Source organism: Hippocampus guttulatus, chromosome 16, assembly GCF_054856545.1.
Source record: "Hippocampus guttulatus isolate MCC_2025c chromosome 16, RoL_Hgut_1.0, whole genome shotgun sequence".
Classification (NCBI taxonomy): domain Eukaryota; kingdom Metazoa; phylum Chordata; class Actinopteri; order Syngnathiformes; family Syngnathidae; genus Hippocampus; species Hippocampus guttulatus.
The window spans coordinates 1623358-1645665 of NC_141276.1; the positions used below are offsets into that span (position 1 = coordinate 1623358).

Sequence of the window (22308 nt, forward strand, 5' to 3'; positions counted from 1 at the left end):
TTTTTCGTTTCAGAGCCGCACAAAAAAAAAAAAAAAAATGGAAGGATGAGAGGCGCACTTTAAAATTAAAGCAATTCTAACGCAAGCCAAAATATTTGATGACCACCGTTGTAGAAGCCAGTATGCGATGTCGCGTCATCGCTTCAAAGCAGGACGGCCTCCCCAAATATGCCTTTGTTTTCGGAACTTATCAGCCTCCCCGTGTTTAGCGGCGTCATTCTCAGAAAAGTCTTCCTCATATGTTTTCAGCAACCATGCTAAGTACCCTCAAACCACTTTGACGTCATTTCCGCCATCACTAATCGTCGCCAGTGGTTAATATCGATAACATTTCCTGAATTTGTATGAGGCTGCTGTTGTTTGACTCATCTGCAGCCCGCCAGGCTTTTATTCATTAACTGGCACGCTGGTGGAAGTTCTTCATCACTTTCTTGCGTCAAGGGTAATGAATCAAAACTTGGCAAATGTGGTTGTGGGATTTGAAAAACAACCAAACTCGGGGGGGGGAAAAGTCAGTCCCGGGATGCTGCAGAATTTCTTGGACTTCAAGTCTGCATGGCCACGATGCCTGCGACATGAAAAGAAGGGACTTTGCAGAAATCTCCCCGATCTCTCTCTGCTTCTCCTGACCCTCTGCCCTCCCCCACCGCACAGCCTTTGTCCCCGCTCGAATCTCCTCCCTTTGCCCGGTGCGAGAACCCCCCCCCCCTTTTTTTTTTCTTTTTGCCTTTTCGCCCATCCCAACGTGCTGCTGTATGAACAAAATGTGCTTTCATCAAAAAACAACTGTGCAAATGTCAATCCGACGCTTAAGCTTGGGAGAAAAATGTGACCCCGACGTGACACCTGCATGCCTACAAACTGTAACTAACGCTCTATTCTGGCCTTATCAGACGGCGTAGGAGGGGACGGGGTGCAGGGGGGGGCATAGGTGAAGGGTTGTCGTTGAAATGCTCAAATGCGGCAGAAATTTTTGAAAAAAAAAAAAGTCTAACATGAATCCATACAAAGCTGCGATAGAGGAAAATATGATGCAAGGGTTCAATGGCGTGGAAAGAAACTGACATCATAAGTTAACACTTGCGGTCATGTTTGACTCCAATTTCATCGTCAAGCATATAATGGCTTGCCTACGTGGGGGAAAGGTTTGCCTCATCAAATTGACTTTCCTACTTTGAGTTGGACTACAGTCCCAAGCAGGACAGGTTGCAAAAGATGCGTGCATTGGGCTTGTGTGCGAGCAACGTGTGATGGCTTCCCACTCACTTTGGATGTGGGCGTGAAGGGCTGTTTGGCTCTAGATGTGGCGACCGGTCCAGGCTGAAGAAAGCCGGGATGGGCTCCGGCACGCCCGCGACCCTCCTAAGGAGAAGCAGATTTGAAAGTGGATGGATGGATGTTTACAATCGTGAAGTACTGCGAGATTGTTGTGTCATTGTCGTGATGCTTCCTGTGTAATATTTGTACGGATGAGCCGTCAGTCGCAAAATTGGCCAGGGGTGACCATGGATCGCTCCGTTTGGCTGTGAGCTAGGAAATCAGTCCATGAAATAAAAATGACAAAAGCAAAGAAAAAGGCGTTATTGCATAAATTAAGTTCAACACACCGTTGCGCTGGACATGGATTAGTTCAGGGGTGTCCAAAGTCGGTCCTTTCATTCAATCATCAGGGTCGTTCTAATGCTGCTTTCGAGCTGGCTGATGAGCCGATCATCTGAAGCAGGTGCGATGCAGCCGGGAGAGATGGAAAACAGGCCACAAGGACCGACTTTGGACACCCCCGGATCAGTTCCTGCTTGTATTAGGAGTGTGTTGGGCAATATCGGCCTATGTGTGCATCTTATTTCAATGTGTGGGTGTGTTGGAGGAGGGCGGCGACATCTAAAATCTCCAGGACAGCGGCCCCCCGAGGACTGGAGTTGCCCACACCTGTTGTAAGTGAACGCCACTCCATGGAAAATTTTGGGGCTCTGCCAATGGTATGTATCAAAGTAAAAGCTCCTGAAAAACCACAGCATTCAAATTTTCTGTGTAAACACACACACACAAAGACAGAATGCAGCATTGTGGTCGAGTTTGTTTTGATCAGCAGCAAAGAGTATTAATTGGCACGACTGACGAAAGTCTTCATCTGCATCTGACATCTACGTGTACTGCATGCATATGATAGAATTTCCAGTGGTTTTTGAATACGTTTCCATCTGCACTTAAGGTCTATAATTTCCGTGTCCACACTTAGGAATGCTTCTACGGTAGATTTTGTTGCACGCTATGCAAGAAGAACTCCGTATGTGCCCTATGAATGAATGCCCCATGCGCTGAAATCAGTGCGAACAAGCTTGGCGGCAGATGTTTAGATTTGACAAAAGGGGCTCGCGCGGTGGCTGCTTGAGCTCAAGTGACTCGCCAGCTTGGTGGGGTGAGAACTTATGAAAGTTGACATTGGACGTAAGGATGTTTGTGTATGCATATAGACACAAATGCCTCTCATGAAAATGTTCCCAAGAGGAAGCCACTTCCTGTGTTTTTAAGTTGCCCTAAAAATCCCCAATAACTTTAGGAACAAGCTCCTCTTACCTCTTTTTAAAAGTGTACTCGAGGAATCATTTATTTATATATTAACTCATCAATTTATTTGATCTAGGGAGAAAAAAAAAAAAATACACAATGATCTGTTTTTCCATAACGGAGATCCCGGCTTAAAAGTGTCAACTCTTTTCGCCGACATCAACTGTATCGGCGAACGTTAGCAGGCAGGCCGATCGAGTCGTAGAACGTATGCGGCTTCGCACTACAAAAACAACGCCGTGTGCAAAAGTAAGGCTATAAAAGGCATTTTTGGCCAAAAAAAACGACCATGTATAGTACGGCATTTTTAGGCGAAAAAAACGACCATGTATAGTGTTGGTATGTATGGTAAGGCGTTTTTAGATTTAAAAAAAAACAAATGTATAGTAAGCCGTTTTTGCAGAAAAAAACGACCATGTATAGTAAGGCGTTTTTTGCCGAAAAAAACGACCATGTATAGGAAGGCGTTTTTTGCCGAAAAAAACGACCATGTATAGTAAGGCGTTTTTGCCGAAAAAAAACGACCATGTATAGTAAGGCGTTTTGAGCCGAAAAAAAGACCATGTATAGTAAGGCGTTTTGAGCCGAAAAAAACGACCATGTATAGTAAGGTGTTTTTTGCCGAAAAAAACGATCATGTATAGTAAGGCGTTTTTAGCCGAAAAAAAGACGACCATGTATAGTAAGGCGTTTTGAGCCGAAAAAAACGATCATGTATAGTAAGGCGTTTTTAGCCGAAAAAAACGACCATGTATAGTAAGGCGTTTTTGGACGAAAAAAACGACCATGTATAGTAAGGCATTTTTAGCCGAAAAAAACGACCATGTATAGTAAGGCATTTTTAGCCGAAAAAAACGACCATGTATAGTAAGGCGTTTTTAGCTGAAAAAAACGACCCTGTATAGTAAGGCGTTTTGCCGAAAAAAACGACCATGTATAGTAAGGCGTGTTTTGCCGAGAAAAATGACCATGTATAGTAAGCCGTTTTTTGCCGAAAGAAACGACCATGTATAGTAAGGCGTTTTTAGCCGAAAAAAACGACCATGTATAGTAAGGCGTTTTTTGCCGAAAAAAACGACCATGTATAGTAAGGCGTTTTTTGCCGAAAAAAACGACCATGTATAGTAAGGCGTGTCTTGCCGAAAAAAACGACCATGTATAGTAAGGCGTTTTGAGCCGAAAAAAACAACAATGTATAGTAAGGCGTTTTTTGCCGAAAAAAACGACCATGTATAGTAAGGCGTTTTCTGCCGAAAAAAACGACCATGTATAGTAAGGCGTTTTTAGCCGAAAAAAACGACCATGTATAGTAAGGCGTTTTTTGCCGAAAAAAACGAACATGTATAGTAAGGGTTTTTGGACGAAAAAAACGAACATGTATAGTAAGGCGTTTTTTGCCGAAAAAAAACGACCATGTATAGTAAGGCGTTTTTTGCCGAAAAAAACGACCATGTATAGTAAGGCGTTTTTTGCCGAAAAAAACGACCATGTATAGTAAGGCGTTTTTTGCCGAAAAAAACGACCATGTATAGTAAGGCGTTTTTTGCCGAAAAAAACGACCATGTATAGTAAGGCGTTTTTAGCTGAAAATAACGACCATGTATAGTAAGGCGTTTTTTGCCGAAAAAAACGACCATGTATAGTAAGGCGTTTTGAGCCGAAAAAAACGACCATGTATAGTAAGGCGTTTTTGCCGAAAAAAACGACCATGTATAGTAAGGCGTTTTGAGCCGAAAAAAAGACCATGTATAGTAAGGCGATTTGAGCCGAAAAAAACGACCATGTATAGTAAGGTGTTTTTTGCCGAAAAAAACGATCATGTATAGTAAGGCGTTTTTAGCCGAAAAAAAGACGACCATGTATAGTAAGGCGTTTTTTGCCGAAAAAAACGACCATGTATAGTAAGGCGTTTTTAGGTGAAAAAAACGACCATGTATAGTAAGGCGTTTTTTGCCGAAAAAAACGACCATGTATAGTAAGGCGTTTTTTGCCGAAAAAAACGACCATGTATAGTAAGGTGTTTTTTGCCGAAAAAAACGATCATGTATAGTAAGGCGTTTTTAGCCGAAAAAAAGACGACCATGTATAGTAAGGCGTTTTTTGCCGAAAAAAACGACCATGTATAGTAAGGCGTTTTTTGCCGAAAAAAACGCCTTACTATACATGGTCATTTTTTTTCGGCTAAAAATGCCTTACTATACATGGTCGTTTTTATCGGCTAAAAACGCCTTACTATACATGGTCATTTTTTTTCGGCAAAAAACGCCTTACTATACATGGTCGTTTTTTTCGGCAAAAAACTTCTTCCTATTCATGGTCGTTTTTTTCGGCTAAAAACGGCTTACTATATGTGTTCTTTTTTTTCATCTAAAAACTCATTACTGTACATGGTCGTTTTTTTCGGCTAAAAACGCCATACTATACATGGTCGGGTTTTTTTCGGCTATAAACGCTTTACTATACATGGTCGTTTTTTTCGGCTAAAAACGCCTTACTATACATGGTCGTTTTTATCGGCTAAAAACGCCTTACTATACATGGTCGTTTTTTTTCGCCAAAAAACGGCTTACTATACATGGTCGTTTTTTTCGTCAAAAAACGCCTTCCTATTCATGGTCGTTTTTTTCGTCAAAAAACGCCTTACTATCATGGTCGTTTCTTTCGTCAAAAAACGGCTTACTAGTCATTGTCGTTTTTTTCGGCAAAAAACGCCTTCCTATTCATGGTCGGTTTTTTTTCGGCAAAAAACTTCTTCCTATTCATGGTCGTTTTTTTCGGCTAAAAACGCCTTACTATACATGGTCGTTTTTTTTCGGCAAAAAATGACTTACTGTACATGGTCGTTTTTTTCGGCAAAAAACGGCTTACTATATGTGGTCGTTTTTTTCATCTAAAAACGCCTTACTGTACATGGTCGTTTTTTTGGGCTAAAAACACCATACTATACATGGTCGGGGGTTTTTTCGGCTAAAAACGCCATACTAAGATAAAATAAGATATCCTTTATTAGTCCCACACTGGGGAAATTTACAGCCTCCAGCAGCAAGAATGTAGGCAGAAAGAAGAAGAAAAAACAAACAAACACCATCCAATTAAGTGCAATATAAATACAAAATGGATAAATCGCAGTACTATACATGGTCGTTTTTTCGGCGAAAAACGCCTTACTATACATGGTCGTTTTTTCGGCAAAAAACGGCTTACTATAAGTGGTTGTTTTTTTCGGCCCAAAACGCCTTATGAAATATGGTCGTTTTTTTGGGCTAAAAATGCATTGCGAGACATGGTCTGAGTCGAGCCGCTTTTCCTCCACTTCGACAGGAGACAGATGAGATGGCTCGGGCAGATGATTCGAACACCTCCCTGATGAGGTGTTCCGCGCATGTCCCATCGGCAGGGGGCGCGGGGCTGATCCAGGACACGCTGGAGAGATGACGTCTCCCAGCTGGCCTGGGAATGCCTTGAGATCCCATGGAAAGAGCTGGAAGAAGTGGCTGGGGAGGGGGAAGTCTCGGCTTCCCTGCTAAGGCTGTCGTCCCCGAGACCCGATCCCGGATAAGCGGGAGAGAATGGACGGAACATTGATCGACCGGAGGGTTGTTTTTGTGGCGTTGACTGCCTTATGAATGAATAAAAACCTTTTTTCAACTTTATTCTTGTGTAAAAGTACATTTCAAAATAAGCGCATTTCCTCACCGACCAAAACATTCAAGGCATCAGAATAAAAAGCCTGCAAGTGACACGACCGCTTTTCAAAGAGTCCAAATTGAGTTCAAATAAAGTGTGAACACTTTCAATTGTGATCACATGAAAGTGAAGGCTGTGTGTGTGTTGAGGTGTGAACCTCATTTTCAGGTGTGACCTTGCATCATATGGGTGCCCACTAACACCTTGGAGCAAAAGCAAAAAAAAACCAATGTAAAAAAACACCCCCAAAATACCCCCCCCCCCAATCATTTTGCAGCATGCATGTCGTAAGTGGGCCTAACCGGCTTCCTTTCTGCAAGCTCGCTGACGTTACAGGAAAGAAATCACCCGCAGCCAGCAGTGTTGGAAAGAACATGTGAATACAGAGACCAGCTCACCCCCCCCCCCTCACCCCCGCCCCCGGGTGGACTGGGTGTGTCCTTTTTGCTCCGAGGTTGTTTGTGGCCTGAGGGCCAAAGCAGTCGTGACGGAGCAGATCCCAACTGTGGGAACCAAAATGGCCAAAGCGGCCGGTGCCCCTGCCGCGTCTTTGTGTGTTAACTAATCAGAGGCCCCACGCGGGGGGGGGGGGGGGGGAGGCTTGTCACTGCAACACAGCAGGGGGGGTCAACTGCCATCCTGCTAACAGGCTATACCAAGAGCATTTCAAGCTGGTTATCACTTGGTCCCCCCGGCTGATGAGGAAAGGCAGAACGACAGGAGTGAGGACAGCCTTAAACAGGCTATACGGACGAGGAGCAGGTGTTATTTTAAGAAGCGCCACCGAAAATGTTGGAGAAGACATTTCACGAGGCACAAAAATAGAAGAGAAAACAAATCGCAGGTGTGGAAACGGGTCGCTGTACGGACTTGAATGACAACACGTCATTTCTGCGGTGACGCATTCCTTCCACTCGTGCGGGAGTCAAATCCCACCCATGACCTCATGCGCCTTTCTCACAAGGATATCCCTCTCTTTTCGAGGCACAATGAGGCAGCTTCCTGTTTTGAGAAGCCACACTGCAGCTCTCGCTCACACTGGCCCTCCACTTACGTAACGCCCTCATCCTTCAGCGGGCCCGTTTACACCGACGCCGGTGACATTGGATGACCTTCGGTCATCGCTGACCTTGATGAAATCGCAGGGAAGTATTACAGGAAACAATGGATTGGTTGGCCAGCATTTTGGTATACCTGAACAATCAGGGAACACAAGAGAGAACCCAAAATTTGCCCTGAAAGGTCAAACTTGCAGATGAGCGACATGAGGCTGCAAACATTCACGCCACGCCAACTGCGGTCGCTTGGTTCAAAGTCGACCCGTCCCGAGTTACGACACGCACGCTGCGATGGCAACATCGAAGAAGCCGTAGCAGAGCCTTCAACCTGCTCTCAGACGAGGCTCATCCCTTTCGTCACATATAGAAGAAAAGATAAGATAAGAAAACCTTTATTAGTCTCGCAATGGAGAAATTCCCAACTCACAGCAGCAAAGTTATGAAAGGAAGAAGTAGAACAACAAAATATTCCATTTAGTTGTCAGCATTGCAAACATCAAACTGTTGTCGGTTGCCCTACCTGGATGAACAAAGGTGAAATGTACTGTACGACTCCACTAAATACATTTCGTCAAGAGGGATGTGATGGCGTCATTCTTCCCCGGCTTCCACTTCGCCTGAGGCCAAACTAGAAAACAACTCGTACAAGGGTCAAGGCGGGGAAGGAGAGGGACGACCGAAGCGCGGAACAGCCCATTCAGCGCGGACTGCTGGCCGGGGTCGCCTCATTCCCACTCGCGTCGCTGTCGTGCGAGGACCTCGTCGCAATCTTCCTCCGCTGCTACTTTTTCCTCCCCGATTTGTACAGGTGCGTGAAAACTTTTTTAAAAAGCTGCTTTGACCAAACTTCGATTCGACTTTGCGATGTGTCATTTGTTGAGTCACGCGCTTATTTATGCAAAGTCAACTCGCTCGATCTTGGGTTTTTTTTTTTTTTTACTCAGCCGTTCTTATTCGGAATAGTAAAAGTTACGAATTACGTCGTGCCGTACTATAGTTTTGTTCGCGATAGCACGCGCGCGCACACAGGCTGTTTAAATAACAAATGAGCCATTTTGAATCATGCGTGATTACTTTGATGTATTTTAATACAAGATGCACGTATTCGTTTTGGTCAACTTGATGGGATTCTATTTCTGTGATTTCAGCAATTCGGTATAGTTTAAATAATGATCAAACTGGTCCAAAACCATAATCTTTATAATTCACGATGTCTTATTTGTATATTCCGTTCATTTTATGCTATTGTTTGGGGTAATATCGACTCTCATTCACGTTCAGACCACTTTCACCCGCAACTTGGATGCTTTTGCCAGTTGTTAATTTATTGCTGTGGTTAGCTGTCACGTTCACATTCTGGTGGCTTTTCCCATCATGATTATTATTTAGTGTTCTTCGGATGAGATTGTTCAAATGCATTCTTTCTCAAACGCTCATTTGCTCTTTTACCTTTCTTGACCCGCGCAGGCTGGCTCGCGTCGCCCCCTTGTGTGCAGTCCAGGAACTGAAAGATGTGATCGAAGCCCAAAGCGCAGGAAATCCTTTGTGACAGCATCAAAAGGAAACACTCGCATGCCACGGCCGGACACTTTTCCCTCAACCGTTTTTAAATTATTTCCAAAGAGGAAAGCAATGTACCGCCAGAGGACTCGCTGACTCCGCATCTGAGGATTTAATATTGAGAACTTTAGATCAACGGGCCTTGAAGTAAGAGCGACAGAGCGGCGACATGTCGACGGACTCGTTCCACGCCGATTACGGCGTAGCGGCTCCGTCCGAGATGGGCATCTCCGCGTCCGCGTCCACGGGAAACCTGCTTCGGATGTTTCGGGAGTACCAGAGTAACGCGGTCATCCTGGAGCACTACAACTTCACAGGCAAGCTGAAAGAGAACAAATACAAGGAAGGACTCAAGCCGGAGGCCATCGCCTTTCTGCTGGTGTGCCTGCTCATCGTGTTGGAAAACGCCGTGGTGCTGGTGGCCATTTGGAAGAACAAAAAGTTCCACCTGCCCATGTACTATCTACTGGGCAACCTGACTCTTTCCGACCTGCTGGCGGGGTTCGCCTACATGGTCAACCTCATGACATCCGGCGCCAAGACCTTGCACATGACGCCCGTGTTGTGGTTCCTCCGGGAAGGGGGCGTGTTCATCATGCTGGCGGCGTCCGTCGTCAGCCTCCTGGCCATCGCCATCGAGCGCCACGTCACCATGGTGAGGATGAAGCCGTACCAGGGCGACAAGCAGGGCCGGATGTTCGCTCTGATCGGAGCCAGCTGGGTGCTGTCCGTGCTGCTGGGCGTCCTGCCCGTCCTGGGTTGGAACTGCATGGGTCGGCTGGACCAGTGCTCCACCGTCCTGCCGCTCTACGCCAAGAGTTACATTCTCTTCTGCGTCACCGTCTTCATGGGCATCCTCATGTCCATCGTGGTCCTCTACGTGCGCATCTTCCGCATCGTCAAGTCCAACACGCAGCGCCTCGGCTCGGGCCCGCAGAGGAAAGGCCTGTCCCGCAAGTCGCAGAAGTACATGGCCCTGCTCAAGACCGTCACCATCGTGCTGGGGGTCTTCATCGCCTGCTGGCTGCCCCTCTTCATCCTGCTGTTGCTCGACTTCTTCTGCCCGACCAGACGCTGTCACGTGCTCTTCAAGGCCGACTATTTCCTGGGCATCGCCATGTTCAACTCCCTCCTCAATCCCATCATCTACACGCTGACCAGCAAGGACATGAGGAGGGCCATCCTGCGGCTGCTCTGCAGTCGCTGCCTTCTAACCAAAGACGGACAGGTGAAGATCGGCGTGCCCTTCCTGGAGTGCAGCACCAGTAAGACGGACGCCGCTTCTCACAGGCTGGAGGGACTGGAGAACACCGTGTCTTCCGGCAATTTGACACCTTCCACCATAAAGGCCATCTTGCCCAAACTGTCCAAGACTTGACGCCGACTTTGTATGCGAGCGAGGGCGAGGAGAAACATGACCACTGACTGAGGGGGAGGGGGGGGGGGATGCACGTGATCACCCCGAACCACGTCCAGACTTACGGGAAACGGGGTTGCACTCGACCTTTCTGGCATTACCCATGGCTGAATGTGATAGGGGGTTTGGTGAAACATACCTTTGATTTTTGTTGCCGTTGTCTTACTGAATGCAGGCGCGCATCCATGCCGCCAGAGGTGATGGTGAATTCATATTCACAAGAACGGAATTCAAACGGTCTGCCGTGCGCGCGGTCGCCATCGGGAATTTTGGGAGCACTCCCGTACGGCCGGTCCGTTCCGGGCGGAGATCGTCGCGCTTCAGGGCTGGTTGCACAGCTCAGCTCAGCTCAGCTCACCACAGTACGGTTTACGGTGACGCGTTTCCGCTGCACTTCTTCGTGCCGGCCTAATGGCAAAAACTGGATCGGCTCGGTTAATAGCATGACATCGCATCCGCAAACAAGAACGTGGCGTTTCCCGTTCATTTATGACATGTAGCTCTTTATTGCAAGAACAGTTGACTTGTGTTCTTTCTTTTCTTTCGCCTTTTGTCACATGAATGGCGACTTAAGCTTTTAGGCAGCACACCCTTGTAGAGGGAGGCAAAAAGTGGCCCCGGCCCGATTCCGCCGCCAGTAACGTAATCCCGTTGTCAGCAACTGTAACGCTTGAGAAAAGGTCCTTCGGCCTTGGCGAGGGCCAGTTGTTAAGCAACAGTCTGGTGGAATGCCATTTCATCTCACCGCTGTTTACTTTTGAACACAAACTGAAATGGAAGAGTTCAACATTGTGCAGATGTTTCACATAAATTACAGCCAATTACGCTGTCCGTCCAAAAGCCAGAGCATGAGATTTACCCGTATCTCCACGCCTTGTGTGGCAGATAATGATACGTTGCTGCAAACTGGGAGCATCCACACCCAATCTTTGCAGCCAAAAACCATCTCAATTTGGTCAGGAGAAACGCAGGGTAGCGTGCCCCCCCGCGCCACAGCCGACGACAGAGACTGGGCAGCCGTGAGACACGCTGAAGACGTCATGCGGGTCTCTCGGTTGGGTTTCAGCTTTGGGGGTCCCTCAAACGGCACAGCAGTATTCTGTGGCCGAAGAGCCTTTCGAATTTTGTTCGCGAAAAAAGTTCAAGTTGACGGTGGTGCATGACTTGAATGGACCGCCCCCACTCTCATCGTCATCCCCCCTTTGCAAAAGGACATTAATGTCCAACGCAACAGCAATCTGCACTGCATTTCATCGTAGCAACAGATATGTGAGCTTTTTTTTTTTTTTTTTAGCTTGCGGATGTGTAAAGAGAAACCATATTTTGTGGTTCCATCTTGTGTAAATATGTAGCTCGCCCTTGAGTTGATCATAACTGTTTTTAATGTAAATGTCCTAAGTTATGTCCATTTCTATGTGTGCACTGAATAAAGTATTTGTATTGATATTTGTACATGTTGGTAGAATGAGTCCAGATTTGTTTTGGAAGTGAGCTTTTTCACCGTCTAAAATTGCACTTTTGTAAAAACATACATTCATGCTATCCTAAAAACCTATTTAGAAAGAGTAAAAATATCTATAGGAAATAAAAATATAAATGTGAAAAATATTTGAGGGGAAGAGAAGGATTCCGCAAATACAGTGGCTCCTCCCCCCTACTAGCATTTTGAAGTGGAATACAACAGAGGAGGAACAATAACGTAACTGTACAATACACTTTTTTAAATTGTGACTCATTTAAAATTGTGTACAATATTTATAGTTTTGGGGAGAACACGCCGCAGAACTAACTACATGATCCTATTTTCTGAATGTGGTCATGTGATATTGCAAAATGAGCCCTGAGCAACTATGAGGTCATTTTCAGTCGACAGCAAGTATGAAAATGGCTGCCCCTCAGGTGGATTAAAAAAAGAATAATAAATTGATATTTTGGACAACAATTGAACGTTTGCTTTTACTGGAGTTGCACTGGATGCTTTTCTTGAAGTGGCTGAGCAATGAAAGTAATCACAAGGAAGAGCATTACTGGCTCGAGAATAAAATAAGAATGAATCTATTCACTTTTTTTTTAAAGGTTTAGTTGCACAATAAAGTTTGTACAACAGTAAGTAGGCAAGTACAAACAATGATCAATTACAGAATTACGATACCAATAAACTGCATAGCGGTATTATAAAACATAGCGACATCTAGTGGTAGATCAAGACACCAGATTTTAGATTCACTATTTGTGCCATTGTTGTATGGGAAAGACAAACATTGCTCACTGATGAGTTGCACCAATGCATGCGTTTACCATTCATCGCTTACAAAGTTCCATAACTGGTCAGCAATTTCCCTCTGAGATTTCACTTTGCTGTCGATACTGATGGGAGTTGCCACATCTGGACCATAATGCACTGCAAGCAGAGAAACTTGATTTAAATAATGCCCACAGACCCACACTTCAATTCCCTCACCAGAAAACAGTACCTGCTTTAAGGATGTGAGGCTCTGTATCATATTCCCACTTGATCCTGGTTATGAGATGGTTCAGCCTTACAACATATCTGTTCATGAAGAAAAAAAAAAATACAATGAGACAAAATCTTATGTAACACAATTACTGAGAGAGAATGAATGCAGTAAGCGAAGTGAGGATGGGCTACATCGCCACAGCAATGACTGAAAAGTGGACACTCACATTGCAGATGGGATGATCTCAGTGGTGTCTTCGTCTACCTCATTTTGCAAAGCTGTGAGCTCGTTTTCCGAGCTCCTCAGTCGTTCCAACTCGCTCTGCAGAAATCTGAAGTAGGCGTTAAGGTCGGGGTGCTGACTGAAAAAAACACTAGGTTGCCTCCAAATTTCAATATTGTATGCGGTAAAAACAGGCCACGTTAAAGGATACTGTAAGTCTGAGTCCAGCAATTGATTCTTGGCCGTGAATTTTCTCAGCTGATCCTCCAAGCTCTCCAGTTCTTTCTCCTGTAGCTGCTTCTCCTTTGTGTCAGTAAACCGGTGGACCAAACTTTCCTCTTGCTGAACCACATCTGAGAGTGAAAAGTAATTGTCATAAAGAGTTGCCCCCAAAACTGTCTGAGGGATGAAGTGGACAAGCAAAACGGGTGCATGCCGACTCCAGTCAGATATACAAAGGAAGATATTTGGTTGCGGGAGAAAGAAGCTGGGGTCCGCAGTGTGGTACGAATCTAAGAGCAGTTAGACCCAGAAGTAAAAACACAGCAAAGTCATTGCAATTTGAATGAATCCATACCTTTGAAAATCTGTGTCACAGTCCCTCTTGTCGCCATGTCTCGATCAAAAAAGGCTTGCTGTTCGTTTCTCATTCGAGTTAGCGGCTCAGGTTGACTGCTGGTCAGGTCCAGCAGCGTATCCAGAGACTCCTGAAAGTCTTGAAATTTATCCATTAACATTTTGATGACACTGGGCAGAGGGAAGGAAAGCAGCCTTATTAGTGGTGGGAAGTAACCATGCACAACTACTTTTGCTATTGAACTTAATTAAATTTTGCAGGCGCTTGTAGCTACTTTATTTTTATGATGACTATTAATTAAGACGACGACACGGCGTAAGGAACACAACTGAGCTTGATAAAAAATGTCCATAAACTGAAACCTCAAACGTTTGCAAGCCATTTTGTCAAGTCACTACACATTTACAACTTTCAAACAGACATCATCGCTAGTAAATAAAAAGCACTCAATGAAAGGCGTGTCTGCATCGACGTGGATAATCTTTGCGGCAATACTTTTAACTACGGTTCAAAAAAGACACAAAATACGATACAAAACACTAACGCAACATCCCCGGATTTATGTATGACTTGTGAAAATGGTAACTTGAGAAATATTGTAAAGTAAAATGACCACAGAGTACCAACCGTGCTGCTCCTTTTTCTTGATTCAAATAACAGGCGCCCGCGAGTTTTTTTCTTCTTTATTGCGTCCCGGTCAAAGTTGGACGGCCTGGTGTTTTGATACCGCCCCCTCCTGCACAGGAGTGAGCAGGCGCGTGATGCAGGTTATCGTAATACATCTTTATTTATGTAGCGCTTTCACACCAATACGAAAAGATGAAATGCAATTAATTAATATATTGATCAATTAATTTCTCAGTCAAGCCCCCCCCCCCCCCGCCCCCACTCCTTCAGCTCGGGGAGAGAAAAGGAAAAAAAATGGAACCATCCCTGCTCTTAAACTCAGACCACTGGAGAACAAGCTCTGATTTCCTTCATGTGTCCCCATTTGAAAGAATATTCCACATTGCATTGCTCTTTTATTAATGAAGGTGACGTCAAAGTGGAAAAGTAAATGTCGACACATTTGCACCATGAAATGTAGGCTACTGCTGCAGTTTCCTTTTTAGCCTGTTAGCATTGTTTTTGTTTCTGCTTCTCTTTATCTTTCCGTTTTTGCCTTCCAAGCTGTCTGAAGAACAGTCTCTTCGGGTTCAAACCGTACGCCTTCAGTCTCTGTTTGCTAAACTCCTGACCTCCAATTTTCACTCCGGCCGATCCTGGTTTGCCGCGTGCCCCCGATTGCTTCGGCTTCTTCTTGGCCAATTTGGTCTCAGCTTCATCTTTAACCTGAACCTCTTCTTCATTGGCAGGAATTGGCTTGGGTTCCTCCTCTTCTCGTTTGATCTTTTTCTTGAGAAACTCCTCCTCTGGTTCCTCTACATCAGACCCGAACTGCCGAAGAGGTTGGGCGGTCTCATCCGACGTGTCCATCAGAGAGGCTGTGCCGCTGTCCTCGGCTTCTCTGTTGTGCCTTTCGGCGTTTTTCACACGATCGCGTCGCTTCTTTCCCATCGTGGGTTTTGCATGTGCCACCTCATTATCTTTTCTGGAGATTCAAAGGAGATCGTGATGTAAGCGATGTGAGCAGCCACATATGAGGGTAGAAAAAAAAGCACCGTGTTCAACTCACTCAGAAAACAAAGAAACCAATATTTCTTTTTTCTTCTTAGAATTCCGTGATTTTATTGTGTAGTTCCTCAAATCATTTTTCTCCTCCTGGTCAGATCTGGGGTTAAAGAAAAAGAAGGCAAAATTAGCAGAAAGATACTAAGAGCTATGAATTCAATTGCGCGGTGAAACCATCGTGGCCTGCAAGGCCACAACGCTACCAGAAGCACTGACCCACAGTCTCAATTCATATTTTTGCTGCATGAAATTAGACCAATTTTGTGCCAAATGTCTTTTCACTTCATTTTGTAGCGTTGCACTTGGCTCCGCTGCTTCCACTACGTTCGATTTGTTGCTGAATCAAATTTCAGCCTCCGTGGGCTGCCACGTCAACCGAATCTGCCCCGCGTCTTCGCCCATCAGTGGCGTCGGCCAATGTACGCTAACTTACGCGACGTTAGCAATGAGGCCTTCGTGTTGCTGTGCTCTGGCTGGTCAGAGCAAAATACATCTGCCGTGACCCGCGCATCATCAATCGGTACACTCCTGCAAAGTACGATGTATTTAATTGAAATGTATGTTTTGTCATATTTTGGATAATATCGGACCGCGAACTGCTCCAGAGGACATACAAAGGTGGTATTAAGACAGGTCGGCCGAGGAATCGGGTACCAGATTCGTGGCTTGTCACTGTAAGGCGCAGTACCTGAACATGCAGGTCTTCCTCAGAGAGCACCATCGATTGAGATCCTTATCATCAGCACTCAAGATCTGTGGAATTTAGAGAGCCCATCAACAAGTCTCGTGAAAGCATTTGTGATTTGCGTCGTCGGGGCAGCTCGGCGGTCTGCTCAGAGAGAAGATTACAGTTGCTAATCATTCCCCGGTCAGAGCGCTCCCCTCGAGGAGGCAATACCAGGTCATCCACAAAGGCTCATCACTGCAGCACATTGTAATCGACTCCCATTAGGGCACGAATTTGGAAAAATGTCAGCACGAGTGGGCGTCGACTCCGATTGCGACACCTTCGAAAGCGGGACCATCGATCTCGCTCGTTGAATCAATCGCAACTACACCGCTCGCACTTTAGTCTCATCCGTATTTGGATGAGTCTTTTGGGACCGTGTGTGGTGTTGAAATCAGGTTCTACACGGAGTCCCTCAACTTGGCCACTGCAAAGACAGAGAGAGGTGCGCACTTGAACGTATCTTTGTCGAGTGCAGACGTGTACGCGTACCTCATCAGTGGAGAGACCAAAGCCATTGGGCAGGACCTCCCTGTAACGAAACCTGCACGGGAGGTCGTCGATGATGTCCTCGTAGTCCAGTTTGTAGTATTCATCCAGGTACTGCTCAAAGCTCTTCTCCTCTGAAATAGGACGGGTACTCATTTCGATGACCGCAGCATTAAAGGTGTGGCATGCTGGAAAGGCGGACGCTTACGAGGATCGAACACCGGCTTGGTTTTTGTGACCAGTTCTGCAAAGTGAGACTTCTTTTTCTTCTTGCCCATTTGAGGTATATCCGCCTTCTTCGATTTCTTCCTCTCCTTTTTAGACACGCTGCGCCGGTTGGGGTCATAGTCGGCATCCATCTGTTTCAACACATGGGCATTCGATTGTAAATTTGTTTTCTGACGAAGGCCACTCTGGCCCCGAGCCCTGCTCCAAGCTAGCAAATCCACTCACGTATTTGACAAAGTCAAATGAACGCGAGAGTAGCGAGATGAGGCTTCTGGTCACTCAGGATCAAACCTACAATGAAATCCTGGTCATCGCAGTGCGGCTCTGGGGCGTCATAGCCCGCCTGGTCTTCGTACGGTTCTTCTCGCCCTTCTCCCGTCCATTTGTCCCAGTTCCAGTGCTCTGTTTCGCACGCAGACAACAAAACATGTTAATACGAAGACACGTCTTAAGCCATCAAGCAATACTTGAGATTCCTAAAAAAAAAAAAAAAAATCATTTGAATGATTAATAAGGAGTAACACGTTAGCTAACAGAAATGAACAGACCTCTTGATTTTGCATCAGACTGCACCTACTATTCAAATGGTTCATGAAGAGACTTTACCCTCAAGTTGATCGTCGTCTTCAAACTGAGGCTTCTCCTCTTCTTGCTCTTCGTAGTAATTATCCCCGAAGAATTTCTGCAAATAAGCGAGCCGGCCGCGAGGTTACCCACATGTGAGGCTTCGACCCGATGCTTTCAAATAGGACACAACAGGGGGGCTCAGCAGGTTTTGAATCAACATTTGGAATTGTGATGACTAGTCTGTGGCTGAAATTTAATTGAATGGATTTAAAATCGACGCCATTACATCTACGAACCAAGAAGACGTACAACGGTGTCATGGCTGAGAAACCACGGTTGCAAATATCCAGCACGTGCCTCCCCTTTGTGTGATTGTGCACCGACCTGCATGAGCTGGTCATGATGTTGTGGATCAAAGTCCCCGTCCAGATCAGCCTGACTAAAAGCCAGATCGTCATTGCCGGTAAGCGCCTGAAGAGTCTTCAGCTTCTCCACAATCTCGTTTCGCTTTAAGTTCTTCAGTTGCTTCAGCTGCTCCCGTTTCTGCTGTTTCTCCTATGAAAGGAACAGAAAACCAGGAGGGCGCACCGTTCATTCTCAGCGGCGTGTTGCTGCGTGCCCAACAGCTGCGACCTTGCGGTACTACTTTTGACATACCATATTCTTCCTTAATTTCAGTTCCTCCCTTTTGCGTTTTCTGCGCTCGTCTTTGGAGCGCACCGAGGTGGCAATGTTGCGAGGGTAGGTCTTGATCTGATGAGCATCGGGCTCCTCGAAACGGAAGTTGTAGCTTCGCTCGAAGCTCTGCTGTTGCTCCAAGAACGTCTCGCCTTCCTCTTCGGAGTCATCCACATCGTCCTGAACCACTTCGTCGTAAGTCGGGATCCTCCAAACGAAAAAGTTGCATTGTGTGATTGTTCATGTATATTTTCAGAGTGAGCTGGAGTTGATCCCAGCTGACACACGCACACGCACGCACGCTACCTCTCGTCATCATCATCGTCGTCATCATCATCTTTGTAGCGTTTGTTTAGAACATAGTCCCGGAGGAAACATTCCTTCTCGTCCAGTTGCGGGTCATTCCAGTAGTCTCGTAGGTATTTCTGTCACAACATCATCAAACCAGTTAATTCATGCCTTTGTCACATCTCGGCTGGATGACTGTCATGCACTTTACTTTGGAGTCAGCCAATCCTCCGTTAAGAGTCTTCAGTTGGTCATCTGGTCAGTCATTATTTTTGATCCGCGTATAGCGCTTTGCACACAGTGGTGGTTGTTTTGAAGTGCTCTCCAAATACAGTTGAGTACATCCTTTTCCTATTCGTTTTCTGTTTCTTGCACCATCATTACTTAGATCCACGGTTTGAGGTGGAAAATAATTAGTGTGGCCACTTAGACTGAACTGACTAGAATCGGACGAGATGTGGCTTCGTATATGACCTTGGTGGACGCGTATGTCTGGAAACCAGATTGCCGTAAGCCCGAACAAGATAAACAGTAGTCAACGATTCTCTCCAATGACATTTACTCACCATGTCCTTCACCTCTTCAGGTAGGTCCAAATCACCTTGCCCTTTGAGCCACTCTACATAGTCTGCCTCCTCTTTATCCTAAAAACAGATGAACAATTATTTATTTAACGCCATGCAAATGGGGCACACACATTGAGCTATTGACAATTTTTTTTAGGTGGTACTTGGTGTCAAAACTTGACAACCACCGCCCGAGAAGTATTTCTGTTAATGATAGAATGAACATTATATATACCCGATTGTGTAAATTTTAAAAAATTCATTCGAAAGTTAAGTGTGGCGGTGAATGCTTGAGGGAATTGCGGAGTCATTTGTCGTATTATGTCCTGGACGGAGCTTCACAGTCCAGCTGCTGACATTCTCTGTTCTGACCTTTTCTTCCTGTGTCTTCATCCTCCTAGTTAGCAGCTGGGACACTCCTCCTTCCCCGCTGTCGTCGCCGCCGTCATCATCGTCATCGCTGTCTTGGATGAACTTTTGGAAACTGAAAGAAATCGTTGCGATTGGGTTTATGTTAGCCGTCGTCAAACTTATTTTAGTTGTTATGACATCAGGTTGCCTTATTTAAAATCTGCCTTTGACTTGATTTTTTTTTTTTTTTAACATCAAAAGGTATTGGTTACCTTGCTTTTAACTGGTTCTGCTCTTGAATGTAGCTGGGGGAAGAGGCCCTCTGAGAAAGGAAAAGAACAATTAAAAAACACGTCCAAAATACTTGGCAACAGTCTTAGTTCAACACCCACTTCTCGTCTTTTGGCTGCCTCCTCCTCATCACTGTCACTCTCCTCGTCGTCATATTTTCTGAAGAACCAAATGCATTGCAATTAAAGAAGTGCGGACAACAACCGAAGAAACTTCATGCAACTACTTTCTGCAACTCCAACAACTGCAGGACACTTCTACATTGATCACATCGAAAACACTTAAAAGCTCTTACATACCCTTCCTTCTCCAGTATGACTTTACGCTCATAGTCCTTCAGGTACATGGGCTTCACTTTTGACTTGGAGGTTGACGGTTTCACATCGGTGCTGGGTGCATCTGAGAGAGAGAAACAAATGGTTTAGTCAGGGGTTAAGTCACTGAGATTGTCAAAGCAACGAAAAGGGGAAGGAAAAAATGGAAATCAGCCTCAAATTGGTCACCTGAGTAGAATTTCGCATCCTTCTGATAGATCTTCGGGTCTTTCTTCTTCAAAAGTGACAACGTCCTGTAAAAGTCCCTTTCAACCTCTGGATCCAACTCCTGCAGAGCGCCGAACACAATTAATGACACCGATTGACTTAACTCTTATTGACAAATCGACGAGGGGAAAGCGATGCTCACCACTTCGCTGTCATCCGAACTGGATTCGGAGGAATCGGAGTCATCGTCCACTTCTCGGTCTCCATATCGATCTTTTACTGCACACCAACACACAAAATAAAAGTCTAAAGACAGCACAGCCTCGGACAATAGTAAACCAGTTAGCTTCTTTCCACGTTAGCACACGAATGTTTTGACCACCGTTTGCTAACATGAACACTTACGCCTCTGCAGCTCCTCCTTCTGTCTGTAAGTGTCATATTTCTTCGCGAATTCGGTGTTAATTCTAAAACCTTCTTCGTCAGACATGGTACTGTCTGGCTGTCGAACGTGTCCATAAACCAGAAGCTAGTTAACCTAGCATCACATTTGACGCGCGTGTGCACAGGGGTATCACGTGATTTCCGGTGCACGTACCTCAGTTGTCCACTAGGGGGTGCACAGATACTGAAGTAGTGTTGTGTGTAGTGTATGGAATCATCCATCCATCCAGTTTATCCATCCGTTTATCCACCAAAGAGTGACAGGCGTGCCGAAGCCTATCCTAGCTGTCTGAGGGCAGTAGGCGGGGGCCAGACAATCGCAGGGCACGCATGGAGAAACAACAATTAGAGCTCACAATCAAACAAATGGCCAATTTGGAATGCCCAATAAAAATAAACCTACCATGCACTATTTTGGAATGTGGGATTTTTTCTTTTTTTGCACTTCTTCTCATAACAGTATGTTGTTGCAAGATTTAATGAGGTATCAGTTGTTTGTGCTGTCACGTCTGTCTAATCTGGAGAATCAGTTGTGCTATCTGATGTACCTTAAACGACATCATAGCGAGGGGTCACTGTACTTGACAGGATATTTCAGTCATTAAGTGAAAGTATTTCCCCCCCCCCCCCGTTTTACCGGAATAATAGGGCGGTGACATTTAACCTTGTGCAGGCAAGTAATGATTAATAACATCAAGGGATCAAATGCAACATTTGTTTGAAAAACAGCGGACGTCTGCCGTCACTGCCAAGAAAAACAAACGTTACCTCCAGACCGAGAGTCTGTTTTTGAGTTTAGTCAAGGTGTGCTATGGCTCACGATGACGTTTGCCTGTAACCGGCTGCCATGGTGGGGTTGTTGTTGCCTCTAGAAATGCCATGGCGCCCTTACCCTCACACCCCATTTAGGTTATCAGGCTCTTTGCTTCGCTTCATGCTCGGCCTTGAACATTGCACATGACAACAGCAGAGCGGAGAGTCACTGAGCTGTGTGCTGCCCTTCTCATTGCAATGGTTGCAATTGCGCTCGTCTTTGCGACTACAGATCTGTGAAGGTCAAAGGTGTCATTTGACTTTAATTTAATCGTACTCAAAACATAAAACATAAAGTGGACATTTGTTCAATATTAGTGTTCCAAATCAAAATCAAAAGCAAATGCCAATGTACCTAATGCACCTGTTTGCCAGTGACTAAAGTAAGAAATGAAACTTCTTGAAGGATTGTGAAAATGCTGAATGTTAAAATAAAAAACAAACCAAAGAAAAACCTTGCTTGATTACTGCATAAAATCCAGATAAAATCGTCTGCGGGTGAATGAATTGCACATATTTACAGTAACTTGACAACTAACACTCAACACGAAAGCGCTAATATCGATTAACACTTAAAACGACGGCCAATACCAGCTAATTCTGGACCCAGTCTGAAAAGACGTTTAAAAACGTCTTTGGGAGTGAATGAGTTAATATGACTACATTTAGAAAGTCTCGCCAAGGCCCCTGTTTGTGACACCCTGGCCACCCCACCAAAATATTTCTGGCTCCTCCCCTGCCCAATTCCGTACACACAGAGAGACAGTAACTCCCACAATAAACCCATATGGACCACCCCAAAAAACAAAGGGGGGGGGCCGCCCACCACAGTAGTGGTACAAAAGGCGGAGGGAAGAGGAGGAGGATAAACCAAGAAGAAACAGAAAGGGCTCTCCCCCCCACCCCCCTCCCCAAACTGGTAGCCGGAAACGGCACGTGAGATGGGCCGCTTGGTACTCCCGCGGATGTGGGAACTCCCCCCCGCCCCCAGTCGACATCATCATTTTTGTTCAAATTCCACGTGGCAAACCTTGCTAACTAACAAATGACAGTGTGATGAATGATAAATGCTTGTCTACTTGAGGTGATTCTTTTTCCTGAGAATGAAATAACCTGAATGAATGAGAATATTCCCAGGCAGTCAAAACATGCTGCCTGGACATCC

At 45.4% G+C, this 22308-nt stretch overlaps 3 protein-coding genes, 1 long non-coding RNA gene and 1 other non-coding gene across 5 annotated transcripts; 1 reads left to right on the forward strand and 4 right to left on the reverse strand.

The window, feature by feature from the left end:
- Positions 1–6205: 6205 nt before the first annotated feature.
- LOC147192349 (uncharacterized) lies at positions 6206–7981 on the reverse strand. Its single transcript, XR_015103164.1, has 2 exons — positions 7834–7981; positions 6206–7664 (listed from the first exon to the last, which is right to left on the reverse strand). It is a non-coding gene; the product is annotated as an uncharacterized LOC147192349 (long non-coding RNA).
- A 1061-nt stretch (positions 7982–9042) lies between these two features.
- On the forward strand, positions 9043–11742 carry s1pr5a (sphingosine-1-phosphate receptor 5a). The gene has a single exon (XM_086132385.1). It carries the CDS (start codon positions 9043–9045, stop codon positions 10249–10251), a length of 1209 nt encoding a protein of 402 aa, XP_085988511.1. The 3' UTR covers positions 10252–11742.
- A 508-nt stretch (positions 11743–12250) lies between these two features.
- Positions 12251–14248, reverse strand: spc24 (SPC24 component of NDC80 kinetochore complex). The gene is made up of 6 exons (XM_086132387.1): positions 14176–14248; positions 13549–13718; positions 13183–13324; positions 12976–13080; positions 12765–12841; positions 12251–12691 (listed from the first exon to the last, which is right to left on the reverse strand). Exons 2-6 carry the CDS (start codon positions 13706–13708, stop codon positions 12585–12587), a joined length of 591 nt encoding a protein of 196 aa, XP_085988513.1. The 5' UTR covers positions 13709–13718; positions 14176–14248; the 3' UTR covers positions 12251–12584.
- Positions 14249–14550: 302 nt separating this feature from the next.
- kri1 (KRI1 homolog) lies at positions 14551–20459 on the reverse strand. The gene is made up of 18 exons (XM_086132388.1): positions 20292–20459; positions 20089–20165; positions 19908–20007; positions 19704–19803; positions 19506–19563; positions 19386–19435; positions 19135–19246; positions 18763–18840; positions 18215–18333; positions 17888–18116; positions 17615–17785; positions 17270–17345; positions 16959–17065; positions 16644–16794; positions 16439–16569; positions 15908–15972; positions 15224–15319; positions 14551–15139 (listed from the first exon to the last, which is right to left on the reverse strand). Exons 1-18 carry the CDS (start codon positions 20374–20376, stop codon positions 14665–14667), a joined length of 2280 nt encoding a protein of 759 aa, XP_085988514.1. The 5' UTR covers positions 20377–20459; the 3' UTR covers positions 14551–14664.
- On the reverse strand, positions 16049–16147 carry LOC147192353 (Z30 small nucleolar RNA). Its single transcript, XR_015103350.1, has one exon. It is a non-coding gene; the product is annotated as a Z30 small nucleolar RNA (small nucleolar RNA).
- Positions 20460–22308: the final 1849 nt, after the last annotated feature.